The sequence below is a fragment of the Nipponia nippon genome, unplaced genomic scaffold (assembly GCF_047370975.1).
Source record: "Nipponia nippon isolate SJK-2023a ecotype South Korea unplaced genomic scaffold, ASM4737097v1 scaffold_3, whole genome shotgun sequence".
Lineage (NCBI taxonomy): Eukaryota > Metazoa > Chordata > Aves > Pelecaniformes > Threskiornithidae > Nipponia > Nipponia nippon.
The window spans coordinates 61,113,541-61,140,002 of record NW_028262347.1 but is presented as its reverse complement, the minus strand read 5'-3'; the positions used below and the strand labels follow the sequence as shown (position 1 = coordinate 61,140,002).

Genomic DNA, 26,462 nt, shown 5'->3' with positions numbered 1-26,462 from the left:
TTCTATAGCTGAAAGCTCTGGGTGTTTTGTGGTGCCAAATGCTTCGGAGCACGGGAGTCTCTGTGGCCACCCACATAATATTCAAATGCACAAACGAGCCAAGAAGCTTTGCATAAACAACTTGGTACAATGTGCGGAGATGCTGCTGTATTTCTGCATGACAAGTTCATTACCATTTGGCCTCGGCTTACACTGATGTACAGTGAAAAAGAAAAGGGAGAGAGACAGACTCTTCACAGTTACATTAATTTATTTTATTTAATAAAAAACAGTATCAGATTAAAAATACAAACACTTTGGGTGATTATCCAGCGTTTTCCCCTGTGTGCCTCATAGAGCTCAAACCAACCAAGGATTGGGAGAAAAAACAAAAAAAAAACCCAAAAAATAACACCAAACAATTTTGGCCGGAGCTGTAAAATAATGTTGCACCAATTAAATTACACCAAATATATTATTATACCTTTGAAATGGCTTTCAGACCAATAAATAAAAAAAAAGACAAATTCAAATAAAAAAGTCAACTTTGTATTACAAAAAAATTAAATAAAAATCACAACACTAATAATAACAATGTGCAGTCAAGTTTTTTTTTCTTCTCTTCTAGGAATGATAACATGCCAGTAAACATGTAACATGCCAGTAACATGCCAGTAAATCCCTACGTAACATTTCCAGTTTGGCAGCAAGCAGTCACTCACTCATTCACATTTGCACACAAGGAAGCAGGCCTGGGCAAAAGCCTCGGGAGATACGAGCCTTCAGGGTGCTCCTCACTGCCCTGCCACCGCTGGCTGAGTTCCCTTCCCTTCGGCCTGAAACCTCTACAAATCCGTTCAAGGTTTAGCACCAGATCTGCAGGGAAAGTGTCAATCAGCGTAACCCCACCGACACGATGCTCCGTCATGTCAATGGGACAGTGCTGATTTACACCAGCTGAGGATCTGGCTCTTCTGCTCCGGAGCACAAGTTAAAAGCCGTGGCTGCAAAGCACATCCTCGTTTCAGAAAGGCCGTGGAGATTACGTCGAGTTGTTTTAAAATGCACCACAGCAAACTTTTTAACTAACTACACTGCAAAATGGGGTGTTGATTTCAGATGGGCTAAAAGAGCACATGCAGGGCCTGTGAGAAGATGGGACACCTGAATATCATAAAGAGGTACACATCTGTAGAGAAATGACCTGCAGTTGCCCTTCCTGAGCAAATGGACAGTAAGCCAAATTTCACTTGACCACCTGAGAGCACATCTCTCGGAGATTTCATGGTATTGATGCCGTTTACTCCAGGGCCAAATTTGGTCCAGTGTTTCACAATAAGTAAAGGTTTTCCACAGAGGCAGATTAACTGATTTAGGAAATTCAAGTTCCTTCACCTTTATGCTAGGCAGCCCAGTTGATATTTAGGAGGAACCGGCAGACTTAAGTACCATGATACACAGAATAAGGAATCTGCAAGTGAAATAGCTCCCTGCCCCAGACGCCAATGATTTATGGTGTTATCCTTGATTCCCAAAGAATCCCCAGAGGAACTCTATTCTGTTCCCACATGATCTCTAGGATTTTGGACACAGTGGGCCAAATTCTGCTTTCAGTTCCAGTTACAGGGTTGGAGTGAGAACAGAGGTTGCCCCATGCCCCCAACAGAGGTTGCGTGCAGACACAAGTTTTGCAGCTGTGGATCATTTGACATCATAAGCTGAAACCTGCCACTTACTCGCACCAGTGCACCTCCAAGAAAGCCAGGGGCTATGTGCTCATGGAAATGAGACTCAAATGGGCCTTAAGATTCCAGTTTGCCCAGGCCTGTCAAACACACAGTGCCTTTCTGACATAGACTTACATTCAGGTAATCCAGTAGACCCATGTGGTACCTTTATGGGAGTTGAAGCCTTCAGTCTGGATATTTAGATATGTCTTAGAACACAAACACATATCCTCGTTTTTTTCAAACTGGTATCATTGCACACGCAGTACCAGCTACACTATATATAGAGAGGCCCGCATTTTTATGCTAACTCTGTTAACAAATCTACCATTATCATTTCATCGCTCAGTTCTTTCTGCTCCATTACTACCTACCTAGAAACATTTTCATTTGGAGAAAGGCATCTTCTCGCTAACTTTCTGACCTCTATCCATTTCCTACATGCTACAACCTTTTCCTTACCTAACATTCTGGTCGCAAACTACCGGTCACCCTCAAATACTACAAGCTAACAGCAAGGTGGCACCATTTGCTGACAGTGACTGAACTCTAGATTGGAGGGTCAGTTAACCCTGGAGACCCTTTGTTAGATCCATCTTTGCCTGGGCATTCATCTGGCTGGACGTTTTGAAACAGTCACAAATTGAACGTACGGGCCAAAATGCCTTAAAAGGTCATTTAGCTGCTGATAACATCCATTCCTTCCAGTTCCCATTATCATTTCTGTGATTTTTTTTGCTGGTAGGAGTGGTAGTTGGAAACCATTTTAGGGCCTCCTGCTCACCGGAGAGCAATGGCTGCGGGAGGGGCCAGATCTGAATGCCTGCTCCACTGCTTGTCCACATACACCTCGTGAGGTTATTCTGGGGTGAGTCTCTCAAATTACATCCCAGAATGCGTTCAGAACCCCTCAGGTCACCCTGGTGGAAGGGACCATGGTGACCACCTAGCCTGGCATAATGCCAGGTAAAGATTTTGAATGTGCAATGACTGTATTGAGATGAAAAACTTCAGGGGGAAGTTTCTAAAGGACATCCAAATTTGACTTGAAGAATTCAGCTCATCTCATGGTAAAGCTAATCAAATATTAATGACAAACCTCTCAAAAGGTGTGTCCCTCACTTCCAGTTTTAATTCTGTCTAGCTTTGACTTCAAGCCATCAAATCTTGATGCTTTTGTCTGCTAGATCCTGATGTGCTTTCATCACATATACAAAGACCAAAGGTTTTTCTCTGGTCAGGTAGGTAATACTTTGAGGACACAAAATTAGAGAAGTGTGAGATGGCTTTGGGGCTACTTCACTAGGAGTTCAGCTAAGTACAGTCAGGTCCTTTGAAGCAAAACCTACCATGGTCAGCAAATCAGTGACCTGGCTTACTCCATCATAAAGGTACACAGAAAAACTCCCTTCCCTCCCTTTCCATCTTCCCTCTGCTAGTTGAGCTTGTTGCAGATCTCTAGGGCTTTCTTGTAGACCTGAGTCACATCATCCATGTCTGTGAGAAGGGAAAAACTGCTGTCCCCCAGACGGTTGCGATAACGTTTTAGATACTGTGGCCGTGGGCGGTTCTGAAGTCCTTCGAAGTCTTGGATCTGGAGGAAATTTTCAGCAGAGACACAGCTCCGTATCCTCTGCCTGTTTGGCCTGTTCTCTTGCAAATCCAGCAAATCAAAGGAGTCACTGGACAAAATACTGTCATCACTAATCACGCTGGAAGGGCGACTGTAACTTCGAGGTAATGCATCCCCAGGCAGGACCACTTCTTCCATGGCCTCCAGCGTTGGTGTGTCAGGGCTAATCAAAGCAGATTCAGTGCTGCTGGTAGAATACTTGCTGTTATGTTTCAAGATGCCCTTACGCCTGCAGGAATGGCTGTAAGACCCATTTCTGGATGGCTCTGTGACCCCCGGAGAAGTGTCACTGTTTACCGTCTCATCATTATTGTCCAAGAGTTCAGAAGATTCACTTCGTTCTGGAGAGGAGTAATACCCAGACTCCCTCTGCTGAGTCTTCTTTAAGATTCCTTTTTTTGGCATTAGTGAAGACTGCTTAGTGCCATATTTTCCTGCTACCTCTCCCTCCACAACACTTTTAATGGCTACGCCAGTCCTACACAACTCTTGCTCCAGCTTAAAAGCAGAGGGTAACACTGGGCTGACCACTCCTTCAATGAAACCTGCACTGTGAGATCGATGTTCACTGTTGCTCCTTTTCTTCAGGATGCCTTTGGGTCTCTTGGAGGTGGGTTTGGAAGCATTTTCAGCTCCTCCTTCCTGGATGGACTGTGCAATGTCATTTTCCTTTTTTGATTTTTTCAGAGACCTTTGTCTCTCTAGTGTGACTTCAGGACCTTTGGGCTTAGAAAGGCACTTCATTTTGGTTTCAGTCTCTGGTTGGAGGCCAGTAGAACGGTGATGCCAATCAATGAACCTTGCCAGTAATGGGGACTCAGAGTCCCTCATGGCATCACAGTCACAAACGCTACTCTTGTAGCCCCAGTTAACCCACCAGTGGTTGGCGATGTCTTCAATGGTTGCTCGGCGTTCAGGGTTCACCATCAGCATCCATCTGATAAGACCGCGAGCATCTATGGACAAAGAATGGAATATAAAATATTTAGAATATGGGCGCTCTTAGTTCTGTCAGTTTAAAATGCATTAAGTGTGAAGCCAATCAAATGAGCAAAAATAATGCTTCTTACAACAGGAGAAGTGAAAAGAGGCAAGGCTTTGACCATCAGTCAATGTTGGAAAATGCCTTTGAGTACTACTTCTCACCAGAAGAATATGATTCACTCTGGGAAATGTACACTGGGTTATCAAAGAAATTAATATTTGTACTGTATTAGTCAGTGAATAGTTCCATATTACTGAAGGAATTCACCAACCTTCAACTCTAATAATTACAAAACTTAGAGGAAAACAGAGGGGAATTGGGATATTTTAAATGATCTACGCATTATTGCTTTTGTATTTACTTTTTCCATAAACAGTGTAGTCTTCTGTATATTTTAAAGTTATATTTTCGTAAAGAGAGCAAGAAGGCAGAAAATTGAAAGGGATCGCAAACAAACGATACAAGATAAATAGTAATTTAAATACATTATATACACAGATGTTTAAGGCTGGAAGGAGTCATTATAATCAATGACCCAGACTTAGCTGATGCTTTTCTGTCAGGTGACTGCCTAATGTTATCCTCTAAGTAGAAGTAAATGCGAACATAGTGGCATTAATTCAGATTTTGGCCCGCCTTCTTGGATAAGAAGCTGCGTCGCTCTGACCGTTCATCTTCTCTCTGCTTGTGATATACCACAGTTGTAGTTAGAGGACTGATCTGTACCAGTATGTTGTATTGGTTTACAGCTTGTCTGAACAATTCCACTTGCAATAGCTAACAGACCTTCCACTGTCATAGATCTAGGTAAAAGCCTGTTACAGCTTCCCCAAGGCAATAAAATCTGTCTGCTATAGAACTTTAATTTCAAAAGGGCTTTTGGTAAATGCTGTACCCGGATGGGAATTGATAGCAGATGAAGTCAGTAGGGGAATATGACACCAAAACATGTTGGAAGGGGCCGGGCAAACCCTCCATTCTGAAATCCTGTCAGCTTAATACATTGCCCTCTCTCCTTTTTTATACCTGAGGTCTGTGTTGGCTCACGATATTCTCCACTGCTGATCTGCCTGATGAGATTTTTGTGATCGAAACCATCAAAGGGCATCGTTCCATAAACCAGAGTGTAAAGCAATACACCAAGGGCCCAGCTGTCAACCTGAAATAGAGAGACAATGCGTGTGAAGCCCAGGAAAGCTGATCCCCACCCTTCTCCCTGCCATTAGCACTGCAAGAGCAGCATCACATCCAGCTGTGCCTACTGATGGGCAAACCAGTATCTAACATCTGACTAACCACAGGCAAAGCAAACGAAAGCAAACAAAGGCAGCTTGAGAACTTTCAGTATGGGAGAGACCCAAGCGAACCTACGTGTGCAGTAACACTAGCATTAAAACTAACCCTCAAGCACATTATCATCAAAGACATCCCCATACCACCACGGAAAAGCTGACGCTTCTTACCTCTGGGCCTCTGTAAGGTCGTCCATTAACTATTTCAGGGGAAGCATACAGTGGGCTTCCACAAAAGGTCTGCAGAAACTTGTCTTTATGATAAAGGTTGGAGAGTCCAAAATCAGCAATCTGCAAATAGATTTGCACAAGGCACCTGTAGTATTAACAATATCTTAATGCAACAGAAAATCCTTTCTCAGGAAAGATTTAGCTATATTTGACCCTGCTGTAGGGCAGGGATCTCAACGCGGATAATCTCTCAAGTTCCCTGGCCAACCCATTATTCTATGATTTTTGACTCTTCTCTCTAAAGATCCTCCAGAGAAGGAGAAGGGTCTCCAGGCTAAATCCTCCAGATTAGGAACAAGGATGCTTCGGTTCCATTCACAGACAGGTCACTGACTGACTGCATGACCCTCAGTCAGTAATTTTATCCTGGATGAATTGCATATGCTTGCAAAGACAATCTCATACTGGGAGGCACTGGGCCTGCTGTCCATTGATTGCTCTTCATCTTGTATAATCATTAATACCAAAGGAAAGCAAGCAGAAAGTACTACCGTTCTTATCATGCACATGCAAGCTGAAAGCCAAGACTTTTAAAGCCAACAGGAGGAGTGAGGCAGGAGTGTCACAGGAAACTAAGCGTTACAGAAGAAAGCGATTTTTGAAATCATCTGGAACTTAGCTATGCTTGAAGGAGGGGGAAAGCGAGGCACTCGCTAACTCTTCCAGATTCAGGGACTCCGGCTGAGGAATCTGAGCTGTTAAGCACACGAGGTGTCTATCATGAGATAATAAACACAAGTCTGGTTCCTAACTGGAAACAATGGGCCCAAATCCGGCTTTTCCAACACAAACAAAACTTCCCTTGAGACTGTTGGGAATTTTGCCCATGTAGGAATTGCAGGATCAGGTCCAAATATTTTGTTTACTTCAATTCTCTGTTCTTGTTCTTACAGAACAAAGGCTGAGGATAGCAACACTAAATGCTCCCACAACCTTTGCATTTCCTTTGTTTCTCTAGCACAAGGCAACACATCTCATTTTTTATCTTGTTTAAGACCCAAACACTTCTGTTTCCCAGAGATACTTTTATTACTGCCCACTATCGACATAAGGCATACATAAAAGACATAAAGCACACGCATAAGAAAGGTATTATAGCTATAAGAGACGAGAGTTTTCCCTGGGTTTTCTTCACCTTGTTTGTGTCTTTTCTACCAGAAAGAAGCTAAATCCAGGAATTTTCACAGGAGAAAATTCAAGAAAACACAAAGCGAACAGAAAAGAAAAGGATTTACCAGCAGCATCATTCACTCCTAGCTTTCTAATATGTGTACCAGCAGTGCCTCTAACACCTGTTTAATTGCAATGTCAAGTGAACTCTTGGGAGAGAAAGCCTTTGTCTCTACTATCTGAACTCCTACAACTACACCTAAAAATGTCACAGTTGAGACCAAAATGAGCAAAGTTGGTGAAGTATGGACAGAAGTTCCCAATTTTCTTTCTTTAGCCCAAAATAGAAATATGTATATATACACTTTATCTATAAATAGATATATAGATATCGATACACAGATATAGATACTTTTATGATAGAAATATAAACTTTTTAAAAAAAATACCATTTTCACAAAATTTTTAAAGTCACAGAGCAAATATGAGATTTCACACTTCACCCTCTCCTATTTTGATGTTCTGCTTGTGCAGGTGTTCGACCGACAATTTGGACTCATAATATACTGCTCAAAGAGCACCTGATTCCTGTTCTTTAATGTTAATGCATCTCACCATGTCCATTCATAGTTTGCATTCACTCAGTCCCCCAAACAGCATATTATCAACCCACAGCAGAAAATTCAGTTCTTAAATAAATGTGGTTTGTAAAATCTTCATTGTATGGCTGGAATGTCATTGAAAACAGCTGGTGTACAATTGCAGTCTGCAAACATATTCTCATGGCTCAGATTGCACTTAATTGCCCTAAATTCCACTTTCTTATCGAGTCACCCTGCCTGGCTTGCAGGAAGTTGGTTTTAAGCCTTATGAAGTGTACCCTGTCAATCAGGGTACGAATGGGATCATTTCAGTGTTAAAACTTCGTGCTGGTCATTGAGTTTTATTTTAGTTCAGGATGCAGCTAAGACAAGGACAAACACTGCACAGTGTGATTCCTTAAGAAAATACATTCCCTTAACACCATGGAATGTATAAAATGCATGTGGATGTGCATGAATATATATATAGGGATACACATACCATTGTTCACACTAAGAAACTCTCAGACTTGGGCATTCATGTTTTCATTTTGACCATTCAGGAAAAGAGTATTTATGTTACAGTCCACTCCCATACTCACAGACTGATGTTTATCAGCTTTTCCCATTAAAACTGTCATGCCCCCCCAAAACAAGATTAATAGAAGCCAACATTACTTCATGTTCTTGGCACTTAAATGGAACTAAGACATCAAGTCAAAAAAACTTCCTAAATTGGGAGGAGCGGGGAAGTGGACTTTTATTCCCCTCACTTCAGGAGGTATATGTTTCATATTTACTGTTAGCTATGATAAACCAGATGTAATTTATTGTTTAAGTGTGAACTATAAATTCCATGAAGTTCGCACTCATGGAAAGTGTCAGTTTTATCCCACTTAAAAATCTATCTCTTTGTACTGTAGACAGAGAAATAATTAGGTCTCTTAAAGCAAATGAAACATATGTGCAGTGGGTGAGACTTCCAGCAAGGTAAATCCCAATTACATACACTTACTCTGTATATATGAAACCCTCATGGGTTTTTAGTGGTTAGTCTGATTGGTGTCCCCTTACTGGCCCAAGAGAAAGCGCAGTTAGTAGGATTATGTTACTATTATACTTGCATTTTCTCTCCTTCTATCATTTTGTGGTTGATCATACAGTTTACGTCAGCCTCTGCTAGACATCTCTTTTAGGTGCCATTCCCAGCCCAGGAGCCGCCACAGCCCTACCGTGAAGAAGGAGGCCCCTCCATCGTGCCAGGCTGCATGGGAGAGGTGTCCCTGGGGGTAGGTTTTGGCACAGGGCGGGGACATGGTATTTGGATAGACCACCAGAAAGCACTAATTCTCTGGCCGCTGCACTGGGCAGCAGTTTCTCTCCACCTCCCTGTACACAGTTTTGGGGATTCAGGCACTGGGGAGAGCTGTGGTCCTCATCAGGCCAAACTGCAGGAGCTATGGGAGAATGGAAGCAGCGACACCCTCACCCTGCTGCTAGTTCTTCTAGTAAATTCATACCTACAATGAACCAAAATCTAGCATCCTCAGTGCTTTTAAAATTAACGAAGACAAGGCGGCACCACCAGAAGGCTTTTTTCTAGACCACCGAAGGCAGATGCCTAAAGCCATCACGAATCTCTTCCCACAAAGAGCTTTCCAACTCAGCAGCTCAGGGCAGCTCTTTCGGTGCTTTGGGGTTGCCTTAGCCCTGCTGCCTCTGTCTGACCCTACCCACCTCCGGCTGTGTTAGGATTATGAACGAAGATACCCTCTCGATGGGATGAAAATGCCAGCGAGAGGCTGCTCCGCTGCTGTGCGGCAGGGGCAGCAGCTGTACCCACCCCCAGGAACCCGGGGCGAGCAGAGGGGGCAGCTCCGAGTTACCCAGAGCTGGAGGGTGGAAGGCAGCGAGTGCTGGCAGCTGGAAGGAGAACGGAGTAAATTTTAAGGTAAACTGTGCTGTTAGCAGCTGGCACATGAATGTGAGTAAGGAGAGGCTTGTACACGCTGCAGAAACCCTAATTTAATCACTGCATTATTTCCTTAAAGAATATGGCACCATGAACAAGGTAAGAAAGCAAATAACATTTTTCTACCCTGGGAGGCTGCAGTGCCTTGGTGAGGTTTAGCTCTAGGATTGTGCCCCACTGTTGACCTCTGCAGACAGACTAGCTCCCAGGAGAAACATTCACACTCGGGGTTTCTGCTGGATAGTTGGGTGCGTATCTGGGGAGCAAGGCAAGGTACTGTTTGATTAATTGGCTGGATGAACTCCTTGTACCCCACAGATCCGCGCGCATGTTCAGTCTCACGAGAGTTTAAAACTCATTTTATTCACTTGTGTTTACTGTATTTAGGGGTTTTAAGTAATAGTTTGCAGGAAATATTACTGCATACACCAAGTCCCTGAAAAACATAATTATATACCACAGATCAGATCACTTTCTTCCCCTCATCACCCTCCACCTCTGGCCTGTGGACCTGCAGAACTCTTCAAAACACATAATTTTTTGTCAGCTTTCAGACACTGGTGTTTCCTAGTTGCTGTACTCCAACACATGACTCCATTTCCAGAGACTTTTACCCACTATCGTAACTCTTAAAAAAAGCTGATTATGTCTCCATCCACTGCTTCACGACCTAAAATTCGCTAAAATTTCAGAATGGTTTCTGAGTTAGTGTAGTATCGTGTAAAATGGCTTGGGCCCCTTTTAGGTCAGATAATAATTTCTAATGGATTACTTGTCCTCTTCATTTCCTGTTCTAAAAGTCTCGCTTAACTTGCTACACGTGGCTCTATTTTTACAATATCTTATTTTTTCCTCACATTACTATGACATGTTTGTGTATATCATAATGTATAGATCACTGGCTTCTTCAGAAACACGTATTTAGTTGCACATTGCACCCAAGAACAAAGAGATTCCTTTCATTTTCTCATTCTTAAAATCAAACTGCCAATTTTGTAAGTGCTTTGTAATCCACTGAATGACATATAAATACTGGGAAAGTACAGATAAGACTACCACTCCATTTCTAGAAAATATCTTCCACTCGGTATTTGAAGCCATCAATCAATACCAAACCCCAAACTGAATATTTCTCTTTTTCCGTCTGAATAAACCATATACTAATACTCTCAGAATGAGGACCTGATAAATTTACTCCTAATAAATAATTTACAGCTCCATATGTGTTTCCTTGCCAACGGTTACTGTTTACTGAAACAGAAAAAAAAGAAGGGAAGACAAAAAAGAAAAAGTGGGAAGTAAAATTCTGTGCGTAACATAGAAACCACAGTAACATATTCAAAGCTTCAGCATCAGGGATATAGTGGCAGTGTGCTTAACATCAAGTATTCAAAGCTGATCTTAGTCACGAGGTGTAAAAAAAGAGAGCAGGGAGAAAAAGGAAATACAAAAAGTCATCTCTTGAAGTAAATCAAATTCAACCACTATTGATAGTAAGATGTATGCAATTCCTTGGTCTATTTTTTAGCTTCATTTTCACCCTTTGCAGAAATAGTTCCCAGGGGACAAGAAGGGAGCTTGCAGCCACCCACCCATGCCGAGGCAGCCTTGCCCGTTCAGAGGCGTGCCTTATGCTTTGCAGAGAAGTAACTGAGGAAAGGCTTGAAATATGCAAAATATCTACACGGCAGCTTAAACACAGCGTAGTTCAGGAAAGGGAAGCCTTCAAGAAAAAGATGACAAAATGATTGGAAGGGATGTGGGGAGTAGCAGCTACCCGACTTTCCTCCACAGCAGTGCCACTCGCTATGGCAGCTGAAATGCACCTGTGGTTCTGAAGCCCCTGGGTCACCTCCATGCTCTGGAGGCGAACACAACATGACCCGTCCCTGCCCCATCCTCCCGCTCTCCCCGCAGGACGGTTAGACTCCCATAAAGAAGAGAGGGGAGGGAGCGGAGCCTTCTGACAAAGCACAGCTCCCCGGAGGCTTGGGGAACTGATTGGTTTTGCATATGAGGACCACAGCGCGGAGATCCAGGCCACCGCAGCTAGCAAATTCCCCAAATTCCTCTTTTCTCTCAAGAATTCTCTGATTAGCTGGGAAGATAGTTTGTCGTGCAATGCGGAAAGAAAGGTCACCCTGCCTGCGGAAGCCTGTTTCGTATACAATGTCCTAGAAAGGCTACTTTTTGTTTTCAGTGCTGCTGAGAACAGCTCGGGCTGCTGGGGCCAGTCTCCCTGTAGGAACGGGAGTGGGGAGGTTCGCTCTAACACTGGATGTTAACAGCAACACGCCTAAGTATTGCATTGGATGGGCCTTCTGCAAAAACCTATTTTTAGAAACCACAAATTTATGTGCCTTTAATCCACTAGTTGATCCAAGTTAGCTTCTGTCATCAGCGTTACACAGATGGCAGCTACCATATGTTACTTTCCATTTCCATTGCGCATCAGCTTAAAATGAAGACAATCTCTCCAGTGCGAAGCGCAGAAGGCAGTGCGTGCAGCCCTGTGGCTTTCAGTGGAGACAAAATGAAGATCCGGGCTGTTTAGATACTTGGCTACACAGGGAGCCCCTCGATTGCTTTGTTAATTAAGCAAGGATGCCCAAGCATCAGTAGAAACTCCACGGCGTCCCTCCCTCTGTGTGCCCATAGATGAGCAGACCCAGCCACCCTCACATCCAGCTACCCAGGGAGGAACAAAATGGAAAGTGAAACAGGTTCAGCCACCTGGAAACTACACCCATCTCTGCATTATTTATCTTTGTGCTACAGCTATTAGGAAAAAAAAAAGAGAAGAAGGGAAAAAAGGTCATTCCCATGCTTTCACTGGGGAGAAATGACATGGAAATGACATCACTGACATCACTATCCAAAGTATACGTTTGTGTCTGGAGTTCCAAGGCCATTTCCTAATGAAGCACATGTGCTTTACTAGGTTTATTTTGAAACTCTATTTGCTTATTTTCCAGCCATGATCAAAAGGACATTCAGAGTGTTCTGTAGGACGCACTTGAACCCTGTAGACCAGGAGAGTTTTTTCCTAGCCCCAGCAGCAGCCAGCAATAATATCATTTGTACAATAAACCCGACTGCACGAAATGCTCTGCTGTTTCCTACCAGTAAATAGATGCTGTTTTGGGAATCATGGCCCACGGGTGGCAGGACAGGACCTTCTCCCCCAAATTATGCAAAGCTTCATTTACTGTGTATGACTCTTCACCAGTAGTGCTCTTTCCCCAGCCTCCAAACCCCTGAGCCTCTTGCAGATGCTGTTGCTTAGTAGCTGTTGCCATAACACTGGCTCTTCTAATACCTCGGATAAAAATGTTACAAAACATGCAAATCCATTCTGAGAAGCCGAGAAAAAGAATCCTACCTTAATATTAAAATTGTCATCAAGAAGGATGTTTTCCAGTTTTAGGTCCCTGTGAACAACACCGTTCTGAAACAAGGAAGAAAAAAACAGGGGGAAGAACATGAGAAAATATTGGGAAAATTAAAGGTGAGCTGGCAGGGTGGTCTTTGCATCTACATTTCAGGGCTGATTTCACTGTCATAACACTCCCGGCCCAGTGACTAGTGACAGGCAATGTATTAGTCACTTGGTGTGTGGTTAAGGGAAGAATGACTGGAATCTGTCCTCCCACAAAGCCTTTAAAACAGCAGGGGTGGAGGGGTGGGGGGCTGGGGGGTGTCTTTTTGGAACTTAGTTCCAGCCCGGATCCTACCCCCACTGCGTGAAAGCAATATATTCTTCCCAGGCACCAGAAAACAATATCTGTCAATGACGTTAGTCCTTACAAAAGCCCTCGTTCCTCCAATGTGCAGCTACGTGGATCAGGGGAGTTATAATCCTAAAGGACTGTAAATGTTAGGGATGGAAGCGAACAAGCTGGGTTTAGGTCAGAGCCTTCTTTAAAGAAATTGGGGAAAAATTAACTGCACAGGGAAGGACTTTTCAGCACTGCACAGTGAGGACTTTGAAAACTGCCCTTGTTTATCAGAATTCAAGTGGAGATGAAAGCATTTAAGAATTCAAATAAAAAATGGTGTTAGCTGCTCATCGCCTTTAGCCTCATGCAAGTTTTGGCTCTATGCAGTTGGTTCATAAGCAGGGATAAAAGGTCCATGATGACAGCCAGTCAGCTACCTTGGGTTTAATTGCTTAAATTGTCATTCTAGTGGGTACCATGATGGATGAAGTCATTAGCAAAGGGTATCTTTCTAGTACTCCTGCTCCATCTGGAAAAGTTACTTTTGCCTCTCCAGAATGAGTACATACTAAAGCTCATACTTGAACAGTCGTACCTTTCTCTTGGCTTTTTTCTTTTGTATATTTCATCTCCTATTCTAAAGTTGTTCACTTGTATATTCAAATTGCAAACTATAATTTGTTTGAATGTATTAACATTAATGTTGTAGCAGTTCTATGGGATGCCTTTTCTAGTTTATGTTGTTAATTATTTTTTTTTAATGTCAGGAGAATTATTTCCAAGGCAAAAACGCAATGTAGGGCTAATGTAAGGGAGTGGCTGGTATCTGCCATAACACAGGAAAACATCCTTAGTCTTTAAAAACAGGCAGTGAACTACTGTAGCACTTTTAATGAAGATCTCCTGATGTACGAATATAATCACGTGCTGTCATACTTAATAATGAATACTGTTGCCTCAGACTCGCTTTGAAATATATAAGTCACTACTCAGCCTTCAAATAGCATTTTTTAATATCAAATCCTTTGCTCACCTTGTGGCAGTAATGTACAGCAGAGACTATTTGTCGGAAGAAGTGTCTTGTCTCTCTTTCACTCAATCGCCGCCTCTCACTAATGTAATCATACAACTCTCCTTTACTTGCATACTCCATGATGATCACAATCTTATCTTTATTTTCAAACACTGCACAGGATAAAAGAAAAAAAAAAAAACCACAACAGTTGAGTCAATACATTTGAAAACTGACACTTTAAAGGGTGAAGAAGACTTGGGATGACTGAACACATCCTATGTCATCACTGCAGCCTGAAGAGATGTACTACCAACCCCACTGCAAAAAGCAAGCTCCAAAGCTAAATTTTTCCAGAGGATGATTACAACATTTCAGACCAAGGGAAGGAAGTTGAGGCTATCTTCACTTTCATACAGCTACATGAAAGAAGGTCTTTGCCTCTATAATATGGGGTCACAGGGTGGCAAAGTCAACTTGATGCTAATGAGGTGAGGTCTACACTTGTGCCGGCGACATCTGAATACTAACCCTGGCTCCAACAGGGACTGCCTGTTGCCGGTAGTGCTTTTGAGGCCAGAGAACAGAAGGAAACAGGAGCTATGACATCATTTGGAAAGGGTTAATAGAAGGCATAATAACCCTTGTCTTCAATGACTGGCTGATACAGAATTGCCATTTGGCTTATAATGACTGTTGGTTGGCTTTCACCCACCATCAAAATCCAACAAGTCAATTGATGCATGCATCCTCTTCCAGCCCAACTCTGTGCAACAGCACGGTGGGCACAGACACCTGAGCTAGCAGTGGCTGCAATGCCTCCGGAGCTGTACAGCTCTTGTCAGTATGGCTCTGCACCCTGTCCCATGCCTCCACCCCATCCTTGACCTTACTTATCTCCTGCCTCTGCGACATGTCCCATTGCATGCTGTAGATATGTCCTTTTCCGCTTGCACAGAGCCGGCAGCAATGCACAACTCCCACGTAAGCAGTGCAAGGAACATTCACCTAATGCACGTCACAACTTGACTGTTCTTTGGGGCTGAGGGTCCTCTGTGCCACATGCTGTCAAGGACTTCACTGGGAGCTGCAGATAACTAAACGCTTAATCTAGTAAAGCAGGCTGTGAGTAGTCTTGAATTGCCATAATGCACTGGCTGCAACCCGCTGGAAACTGACTGCACCTGCCATAAATAACCATTGCTCAGATTAAAACATGGTGATTTTCCTTCTCTTATTATCTGTGGCAGCAGTCTGCTGAGGCCAGGTCACACTGGCAGCAAAGCCAGCAAATTAATGAGGTTATAGGGGTTATTACAAACGGATGCTAGTTTTGACCAGCCCTACTGGAATGATGCCTTCCTGTATCTCTTCAGCAAAGCTCAGCCAGTAGTCCTTAGTGTTTTTAAAAAAAACCCGAACAGCTAACAGCTTCAGCTTTTGCAGTGAAATGCAAAGCTGCCTCTCTCAAGATGCAGGTATTTGCTGCTCTCAGGCTTTGTCTCATGTCCTCTCACACCTTGTCACTCAACTCTACAAGCCAAAGCCTCCACAGTTCCCCCTAACACCCCTGAACTCCAGCCAAACAGCTCTGATAAAAGAGAGAGCAAACAGCCAGATAAAATTGGCTGCTTCCTTGTCTGCTGGCCTCACTGTACCCTGAAGCAGAGGCTCCTGCCAGTGATTACATCCTATGTGCATCCTCATTAGCAATAAACTTCAGAAACTGGAAGAGCCGTCTCTGGATGGATTATACTTACAGTATCCTCTCCAAGAATGACAGACTGATATTGTCTGGGAAAAACTGAACATGCCCTGTGTCATATAGGGAAGTGCTGTGATGTGTTACCAATAAAGCAGTAATGCGCACACGTGTTTCTCTAAGCTTGGAAAGAGTTGTTAGACACAGGGTTGTTTAGGAAGGCAAAAAGAAATAGTTTCAGGAAGCTGAGACAAACCATTAAAATGCTCTTATTCAAGAGATTTGATTTAGAAAAAAAACCCAAACCAACAATTCCCTGCCCTCCCCCCAAAAAAACAGCTGATTCAATGAGTTAGGGGTTATTATATCATGCACATATAGGTGAAGTCGCCACATGGCACCACTGATCGCAGTGGACTCTCACAGGAGCGCACACTCCAAGCCGTACCAGCCGAGGACCACCCTGAGCTCGGGGGGATGTTTGCCTCCCCAGAGGGGCACAGACGGGGGTGAAGGGGCCCTCGGCTCCTCCCGCCCCGCACAGCCGACCGCTGATGCCCCACCAAGTGTTCAGTGCTGATGATGACAATAACAGCAATAACAGCCCTGCTACGATGGAGCACTCTTCCAGATGATGTTTTTATTAAAGTTTTGCCTTCACCACTCAGTCATGAGAGCTTTCTCAAATCATCCTTGATGTTCTGAAGTTTTAAATTCCAAAATCTAATTTTTCTGGACTAAAATTTGCCATATTAATACAAGTCCTGATCCAGACATATTTTCCTGCATTTCTACAGAAATGAAGTGGAAAGCACTTGGCTTGGAGGAACATACATTTAAAGGTACTTTGCATTTCAAATTTTCTCTTTATGCCCTCTAGGAAACTGAGACAATACCTTAAAATTGAATTTAGGAAAGCATAAATCACTGTTCCAAATTTTGAATTTTTGCCACAAAACCACACTAGTATCAATGAGAACAGAAGCACCCCAGTAACTTGTATTCAGGTTTCAGTTTACCAGCACACTCAGGTCAAATTGGAACATCTTTTTCTTCACAAGGGAGCATTATGAGAAGGGCACTGCTCTTGGACTTAGATGACATTACAGAGGCCTCCTCAGCATCATCATAGCTGAACGATTACAGACTTGAACAGCAATTTATCTCTTCACCAAGGAGCAGAGGTGAATGGAGAATATTTTTTTTCCAGGAAAGTGGGAGGTATTTTTTTACAACTGTGTAATTTCAGTTTATATCAGCTGAATCTCATGAGAGGGTGTGCAACTACTTTCCTGCCGAGAGGGAACTGAACAGCAGACAAAAACGTCTTAAATGGGAGCTGCCACTGAAGGAGTAGGGAGTGGAAAGGCAGTAGGATTTATGTCTATACACACGCACAATCTTAAAGAGGAATTTAGTGGTCAAAACAATCAGGCATGTGACAAGGTGGTATTCTGGCAAGTGTCAGACTATCAGCCATGTACACCCCGAATTTTCACAGCAGCAGTTAGGATGCCAGGCAGGCTTCACACAGACACTTCTGAATTTCCCTTCTGAGCACAGTATGTAGTTTTATAAACATATGCTCCAAGAAAGCATTGTGGCCAATGGCTGGGGGAAGAAAGAAGGGCATTAATTAAAGGTTGGATTGACTTACTGCAAATAATAACGAGGTAATAAATATACTGCCCTGTTAACACCTGGGCCGTAACCTGCGGGCTGATGATGGACGGATTGCCTCCATATAGCTTCTGGGACTGCTTGGTTCACCCTTTGTTTTCGTTGCGGATGATTTATTACCTGCCATCCTACTGCATATTCATTCCGAAACTCACCCCCGCCTAGAAGTGTGCCTGAACCCTGGTTGTAGCTACTGCCGACGGAGAAGCACGGCTTCGGCAGGATACTGCGCCCCAGGAACGCCCCGCGGCTTGCTACTGCTGGGACTGCCCTGTCGTACAAGCCTGTTCCTGCACCTGGATCAAGGTCAAGGGAAGGAGGGAGGTTATGTATAGGAAAGGTGGGGCTGCTCTTGCTTCTTTCAAACCATCAATACTCTGCAAACAGCTGGCCAAATAAGATAAGTGGAGAACTGTCAGTATCAACACCCAGACATGGTAGCAGGAGAGATGGCCTGTCAATCACAAATCAAGAGATGGGGGTTGCTTAGATACAAGGCATGAGCTCCACATATTAGAGGAGACAGCAGCAAGAGAATTGCTTGCTACAAGCTGCGTGTCATTTATTTCTGAGCCACTGTGTTTATTTCCACCACTCTGCAAGCTGAGTTACACTGAGAGAGCGGCAGCAAGACCTCGGTGTGGTGGGAGGGTTGCTGCACTATCTCAGCCATAGCGGTCAAGCAGTGCAGGGTAGTGATTGCAAAATGATAGCACTCCTTTGCAGAGAGAGCCTGCAGGATGAAGGATTGACTTCTGAGACGGCTACCCTTCCACCTGGCCACAGGGAAAAAGGGAGGGACAGCACTGTGAGAGCACATCAGGAATGGGATGTACCACAAGGTGCGAGGAACAATGTGGTTGTATTCCCAGGAGATGAGCACGAATACTGTGTTAATGTACTAAGACATGGGTTGCCGTAACGTGGAGAAAGAGCATTTTTCAGTGGGCTACAAGCTTGCTTGGGCTTGGCCTGTTCACCCCAAGAGCCTTAGCAGAGACTAAGAGCAGCACTCTATCCAAGCAGCAATGGGTGCTTAAGATGCAGCGGTCAAAGAAAGATTTCTTACAGCTTTTTTTTTAACTGCCCCCCCCCAACTGTAACATGTTTGTTTGTTTATTTTTTTTAAAAAATGACAGAAGGAAAGTTCTCTACTTCTAGGCTGATAATTGAAACCAAATCTGCTGGCTTCAGAGCTCATTGAAGAATATAAATGTGAAACTGGGGAAGAACTTCACTTCTTACTACCAAAAACATATCTGAGACAAAGTACATTTTGTAACATCAACAATCTGTCTCTTTCACAGACTGTTCTACTATAGCAATAATTCTTGGATATAATCTCTCCACTTATTTATATTTAGAGGCCGTGAAATGATGAACTCGGCTTCTGTCTACAGCTTTCCATTTTCCAAATAGCACTGGTTGCGCAGGGACCTCTTGCTGATCAATACTCTTCTTTTCTTTTCAAACCTACTGCTAAATTCTTCCCTTCAGCTACACTGAAGTCACCTCCACTGAAACTCCATGGGACAAGTTTGACACTGGATGAACATGGTCGCTACCCCTCTTAAACGCTAAGATTGAAAGATTCACCCTAAAAGTGTTGAAAGCATGACTTGCATGTTTGCAAACACGAGTCAGAAAGATTTAATAGTACGTTGTACACCTCTCTATTAGGACAGTTTGCTTTGGACTTATTTACTACTAAATTCAAAAAGCAAAACAAAGCAGAAGGCTTTTGCCCTTCCTCCAAGCTTACAGGATGCTGAAGTCAGAGCGAGTGCCGAGGGGGGTGGATTTTTTTCCCCCCTTAATGGACTACCTCCTTGTGGGCTGATTCCATTTGGTTTACATGTAACCCTGGGGTAAGGATTTTAGTTTGTTAGTTTAAGAGGGGCAGCCAATCTCTTCGCACTGGAACCATTTGAATTCTCCTCATGCCTTTGCTCTCTATCAGAGCAATCTCCTAAATTAGTTCCAGTATGTTGACATTCCTTCCATCTGGTGTCTTTCCATTCAGCGGTATTTTTATTACTCTCCTAACAGCCGCAGACAGAAGTACCTTTCCACTGCTACAAAATGCTCTTTTATTAAAGGTCAGCCAAATCAAAAGAACAAGCAAGTTTGTTTTTAATTTTGGAGATGCAGACTAGAATAACCTTTTCATTCAGAAAAGTCATGTATGACCCAATTACCTCACTTGTGTAATAAGGCTTGAATTATTCTTCAAAAAGACATGTGAGTACTGAAAAGTGTTTTTTACCTTAGAAATTCAGCCCAATGCATCTTCTGTGTTCTTGACTGCTTTGAAAGCTTTACAGCCCCTCGGCGTATTTTTTATTATTATTATTATTATTGTTGTTGTTGTTGTTGTTGTTGTTGTTATTTTATGGCTGTTTTTTTAAAAAACCATAGAGCAGACATGAAAATATCCAAGGTCCAATGCAGAAAACCACTTGCATGCATATGCATAAATTTATGCATATGCTTAATTATAATTGAAGGTAGCGAGATATAGATATGTGTTTTAAAGCTCAGCTTGTGTTAAATTGTTTTCCTGAATTACAGCCTTATTCAGCTGAATTGCATCTCTTCTTAAATGAAAGGAATGTAGTTAAGATCTTGCAATAATCATTTTAAATCAGACAGCATGCTAGAATTTACTCCCCAGTGAGGAGATTAAATCAGAACGAGAACCATTATCCTTGCTGAGGTTGTTTCTCAGAGAATGAGACTGAGGATATGCAGATTTTGATGGTCTACTCTTTAAAAAGGAAGAAAAAATGAGAGTTGCTAATTTGGCCACAATAACGTGTTACACTAATTGTCTTTTGCTTCAGCAAAGAATACAAGAACTAATTACCCTTTTTTTTTTTTTAATTATGATTACAAACTGCTGAGGAACTTCAGATAAGCAAACATTTACATTGCAGTGGGAGGACTGTGTAAATGGAAAGACAGAAATAAATTTCATCATTGCTTGGATTTTGATATCTGAATTGGACCTGCCAGTGACCTCACACATTTGAGTTCCTGTCATGTCCGACAGTGTTGTTTAGGCGATCATCCTGAATGACAGGAAATTCATAAAGGTGGGGTATGGTAACTAAAGAGTTAAGTTTGTTTAGACTTGTTTCATTACTATCGCCAGACTCTTGAAATATTACTTTATGTTATTGGATGTTATCAACTGAAAACAATGGGAATAAAGCACCTGAAGGTTAAAAGCCTACATAATTCGAGGAAATCAATTAGAAATGTGGTTAAATAGTGTCACTGCTAAAGTACTTTCTCTCGGCTAAATAAAAAAAAGACTCATTCCAGCTTTCCAACTTTCATCATTCTTGTTTAAAGCCCAGTCATCTCCATGATGTTTTAAGGGACTTTGGAGTTTTTCAGGTGTTTTGCACAAAGAAGCGATGAAGTCACCAGGCACTAAAGTTTGTTTTGATTACATCTGAAAACCGGAGATAGCAGAGGCTGCGACAGAGGCTGGGATTGCCTCCCAAGCACTCTCAGCCTGAGACACATAACTCTGCTCTGCCTACGCACAAACCCGCCGATGGTGTGAGCTGCCACCTTGGTCCCCAGCTGCCTGCCCCATCCAGGGGTGCGCATCGCAGCTGACGGCAGGGGACACTTGCCTGAGCTGGTGCGCCTTGGGGGGACAGTTCGTCAGCTACGGCTCGCATCTGCACACCTTGCTGGCTGCCACCCAGGCAGATTTTTGGCAACGCAGGCGCTTTCACTGACGACATGGTGACTTTACTGACACAACTCAAGGAGCCCTGCCTTGTTGACAGGCCTATGTGTGTCTGAAACACCAAGCGTGCATTTGCTTTTTGTTGTATGAAGTCTGGCACAAAGTGTGAGATTGAACATGTATTTGGCAAGTAAGATGAGTATCGTGAAATACTCTGCCACCGCTGTTACACACTGTCAGATCTTCTTCCGTTGCCTTTGGGATTTGAAAGTAGAGAAGAGCTGACCCAGTTGCCCGATTAACCAAAGCATGCCACCTAGCTCAAGTCATTGTGGACTGGTAGATACAGGATGGAGAATCTCTGAGCTTTTTCTTAAGAGTACAAATAATGCAACCTGAAAAAAAAGAAGTCCGCCTTACGTGGGAAATCCATTTTTTGTGCCTTGTTGCTGTGAAGGGTCCAGCACTGTTCTAAGCATCCTGGCCCCAATCCAGCAAAGCACATGCTTTCCTTCAGTTACTTGTTCACGTTGATGCCATCGTGTTCCATGGGCACCAAATTGTGATCCTAATATTTATTCATTCTTCAGGGAATATGTTTGTTAAACTTTTTCTACAAACATGTTAGCTAATCATCTGTTCATTTTTAAGTGCATTTTGCAAATGGGCAGACTTTTCTGGATGGTTATGCTGACCAAGGACAACTCTTCCAGCACAGAAACACTCATGTAGGCGCTGTATTTCACACTACAAAGACTCAAGAGCTCACTCCTGAATGTACCAAGTGTAACTTCACTCCCATGACTGGTCCAACACATGTTTAAATGTTTGCAGAATCAGGCCTGATGCTCTTTCCTGGTTTAAATAAAGTATTGCCAGATGAGATAGATTGTGCACTCAAGCTACCCCTGGAAAAATATGCTAGCTCTCAAAGGCTTTATTATCAAATCCCGGAGTTTTCAAGGCAAAAAAGAAAAAGGGTAGGGGAAGGGCGGGGGGCGGGGCAGAGACAGACAGATGAATGGACAGAGGCATTATTCTACAAATTAAAATTTATGTGCTGAAATCAGAACACTGCTAGTAAAGCCAGCTTCATTTATCCAGTCCCTTTCAAGGAGTTTAAAGTCACTTGAAAGAGCACTTCCCTCGCAGCCGTGCTCGACAGATTGCCAATTACAGCCCTGCTGAGAGGATGGAATTTCTTTGGAGTCACAACTGTACATTTGCCCTTGCAGTAACGGGCAAGGTATGTGTCTTTTGATTAGGTTACAAAAAATATCTCTAAACTGGAAAGCTTTGTTTCCACACATCCGAATTTGCTCGGTATCAAAAAAAAAAGATAAGCTTGTGTTTACATCAAGTTGACAAATTCAGAGGTTAAATGCTTTTAAGCAGGCAGGTCAAAAGGATACCTAAACAAGGATCCTACTTAAGGAAAACACATGTTTGTAAATGCAATACAAAGAGCTTTCAAAGATATTACAGGGAGATACAGCATTGTCCATGCTAGGTAGATCTGTGCAACCTAGCACTTACAGAAAGCACTGTCAGACATGCATTGGCAGTCTGAAAACCTACAGTAAAAATTAGTAAGAGAGGAGAAAAATATCTGTGGGGTAGCTTCAGTTTAAAAGTTAAGCATCTGATCTAAGTTAGTCAGCTAGACTCCATCTATAGCCAACAGGAGCCTCCAGTATGTCATTTATCCCACCTGTCTGAAAAAATATCTCCCAGGAGGAAGCAAACCACCCTGTGTAGATGCTGATCTCTCTTGACTAGGGAAGGAAAATAGACTTCTAGTGTACACCAACTGCCTAAATGTTGGATGGCTTAAATTTGGTAAGATTAAGCCCATCCCTGGAGACTGAATAGCTTTAACATTTTGTGTCAGAGGATAGCAATATTATCACTCTTTATGCATCACTCAAGAGGAATAGCCATGTGTTTAAAATCCGACTTCAAGAGGATACAAATACTTCAGTCCTAGATGTAGTCCCTTAACTTCACTACAAGTACTCTTCAGCTTAAAATGAAGCGCACGCTTAAGGATCCCTGAGCTCACATCCTTATGTGTGGGCAGCACGTAACTGCTCCTCTGGATTCAGCTGCGCAACCGCACATCTTCCCAGTGCTACAGTATCTAAGTTACAGCATTGGCTGCTGAAGGCCAAATACTGACTCTGTCTGCTTGGAAAGGCTGGATGAGCTGTATAGCTGCTATGGCTCTGCTCTATGTAACTCCCTCCAATGGACTACAGTCCAACCAAGAAGCTGACTTCCACTGCCCATCCCTTCAGGCCAGGAATTAAACATAAGAAGCCATGAAAGGCTGCTCTGCTTTCTAGAAAACAAAAAGGAAACCAACCAGTAACAGAATGGAAGACTTCCCAGAAACGAGAGATAAAACTGCCTCCAGGTTAGTCACTGTAAAGCGCTGCTGCTGGCTGACGGACCATAAGAGGACCACAAGAGGACCACAACATCACCTGCCATAGGCGCTCACCCTCCTGCAGACAGGACGAACCCTCCATTGCGGAGCTTGACTGGCTCTGCTGCAGAAGCATTGCTCCTCCCTCCGCGGGGCCAGGGGGGCAAGTTTCGCTCCCACGGGACTTTATTGTCTGCTTCTTAAAAATGCTGTAATCTTTTTAACTTTTACAAATGTTTTAACTCAGTAAAAACTATTTAAAGTAAGGACGAGAAGGGCAATTGGTCAAAGGACTGCAGCATGCTTAATCTTTTTTCTTTCCGAGTTCCCGTGCACATTTGAAATAACTTTTGTTCCATTTGCAACCCACATGCTGACACAGCATCCCTCCCCTTTTCTGTTCCCAGATCCTGTTATGAGTTTATTCAATAAAAAGACAGATATTCATCTCTTTTCAAGTACAAGAACATGCTTTTGAATAACTCAATATGCGATACTGTAACACTACTCCAAGCCAGCTCGTTTTAATCAGTCGTATCAACCCTCAGAGTGGAGCTGCCATATACATATCATCACCTTGCGCGTCTACCTCACGGGTATGTAAATGCGAAGGGCTGAATTTCGGCTGCCTGTTCTGCACACAGGGAAAGAGGTGATCCCCGGGGACAAGGCTGCCCAACCCAGGTCCCTCCAAACCTCTGGAACCCACACCCGGGGTCCACCATGCAGCCACCCTCCTCGTGGCAGCAGACCTCTCGGCCAGTGTCTTTCAGCACATACCCAGCCCAAACATCCCAGCTAGAGCTAGAACGTTACTTGAGAAAGGAAGGAAGGAGGAGGAGAGTTTACTACAGAGTGACACTCTATAAATATATAAACAAACAAAGAGGCAAATCAGGGAGGAATGCCCCTGGCTTCCCGCTCCTTCCTGTAGGACCAGGGAGCAGCTCCCGGAGGCAGGAATTAGCAGGCTTCCCAGCTGTGTCCCAGGAAGAAAGGAGTTAGAGGGGGAAGACAGGATGAGGAAACAAGAACGATCAGCCAGCAACCAGACTGACAGGAAATTGTGCAGAGGTGGATAGGAAGCGGATACTGGGATTCAGGGGAAAAAAAGCAGCGATGACAGAACCAGCAAGACTAACCGGCAGGTAAGGAAGGACCAAAGGCCTAGAGCAGATGAGACTGGTCTTGTGCAGTCCCGGGAAAATAAAGCATACAAGGACTGGTTTAGAGGCTGGGGACATAAGCAGACATCAGGCTGGTGGGTAAGTGAGGGTGAAATTAAATGGAACTGTCCAACAGGAGCAAGGAGATGAGGTGATACATGCAACGATTTCCCACTTGCCATGGACACAGCGCTCAAGTCACACGTGAAGAAGCTCCTCCAGGCAAAGGGTTATGCATCGGTGAAACACTGGTGGTTCAGAGGGAAGGCAGTGCTCAAAACAGCCTCTTTGGTAAGGGTTGGGTTACACTAGGGGTAGGGGTTTGTTCGGTGCGTGATCTCAAGAAATGTGAATATCAGGTCTGCAATAACATAACAGAGCAGTCAGGGAGAAGAATCGCATTCACTAACCTTCATATATGGTGATGATATGAGGGTGGCTGAGGGATGACATGATCTCAATCTCCCGTCTGATGTGAACCATATCTTGTTCATCCTTAATTTTGTCCTTACGAATGGATTTTATTGCAACCTATAAATTCAGGAAATCAAGCATTATTCTTAGAACTGAACAGATGCATATAATCCATTAAGGAGAGTTCAAAAAATAAATGCAGATGTTAGATGTTGGCAGAACATGGAATGACCAAAACAAAACTTTAAAATACAAACCTCCATGCCCCAGCTCCTTCATTTTATAGCAATATATACACTCTCATTACAGTAATAGGTGACACAAAGTTTTAGGGTCTTCACATCTTAGGACTTCACTGAGGGAGAACACAGCATCTTTTAGAAGAATCTGTGTACTCTCCATCTGAGGCAAATGGCAAAACTCCCAAAAGATTTCGATGGGAAGTACATTTGCTTAGACATGATTGCATCTGACAATTTCAAACAGAAGCTTTGGAGACAATTTCTCTGAAATAATGTCGAGATCTCTGATGGAACGTAGGCAGGGAATCCAGGGTGCCGGCTGCAAGTTTATATTTGTCCATGTTAATACATAGAAGATCACATTAACACAGGTTGCTCCACGGTTCTCTAAAGCAGGCAAACTGCTCAGGAGTTATGACTTATTTAAAAATCAGACAAAATAAATCTTTGAAATTCACATCTAAACTCGTCCTCATATAAACCCAAGGCTTTCAGGTCCTACACAGCACTTACGCAATCGCTGCAAAACCATATCCTTCCTGCATCCTTCCTCAATCAGCAACCTTTTTTCAAGCACATCGTGTGACTGGGTATCTTTCCAAAAGGCAGGGTGGGAACAGAGGAAGTGATAGCTGAACTTGCAAATTATAACAGCCCTTGTGAGTGTGCATATGTGTGTTGCCTGTGAAAAAAGGGCTTATCTGAACAGCGCCATAAATAATCGCGGAGGTCAGCTCATGCCTTGCGAGAAATGCAGAAGCCAACAATGGAGAGAAGCTGGTGGGAGAGGGGAGGTGGGGGCATTGTGCATACTGAATGGCAGCGCGGCCCTTATTATACTGAATATTTACCCTGCTTTATTTTTGTAAGCCAGAGTTCAAGG

At 43.3% G+C, this 26,462-nt stretch overlaps 1 protein-coding gene across 1 annotated transcript in view; it reads right to left on the bottom strand.

Moving 5' to 3' along the window:
• Positions 1-232: 232 nt before the first annotated feature.
• The window catches only part of NUAK1 (NUAK family kinase 1), a 49,709-nt gene continuing 23,479 nt past the window's right edge, over positions 233-26,462 (bottom strand). Inside the window, exons 2-7 of the mRNA XM_009474168.2 lie at positions 25,334-25,454; positions 14,263-14,414; positions 12,893-12,958; positions 5,788-5,907; positions 5,351-5,483; positions 233-4,295 (exon numbers count right to left, since the gene is read on the bottom strand). Coding sequence (XP_009472443.2) covers positions 3,142-4,295; positions 5,351-5,483; positions 5,788-5,907; positions 12,893-12,958; positions 14,263-14,414; positions 25,334-25,454 — 1,746 coding nt within the window. The 3' untranslated portion in view covers positions 233-3,141. The remainder of the gene's footprint in view (positions 4,296-5,350; positions 5,484-5,787; positions 5,908-12,892; positions 12,959-14,262; positions 14,415-25,333; positions 25,455-26,462) is intronic.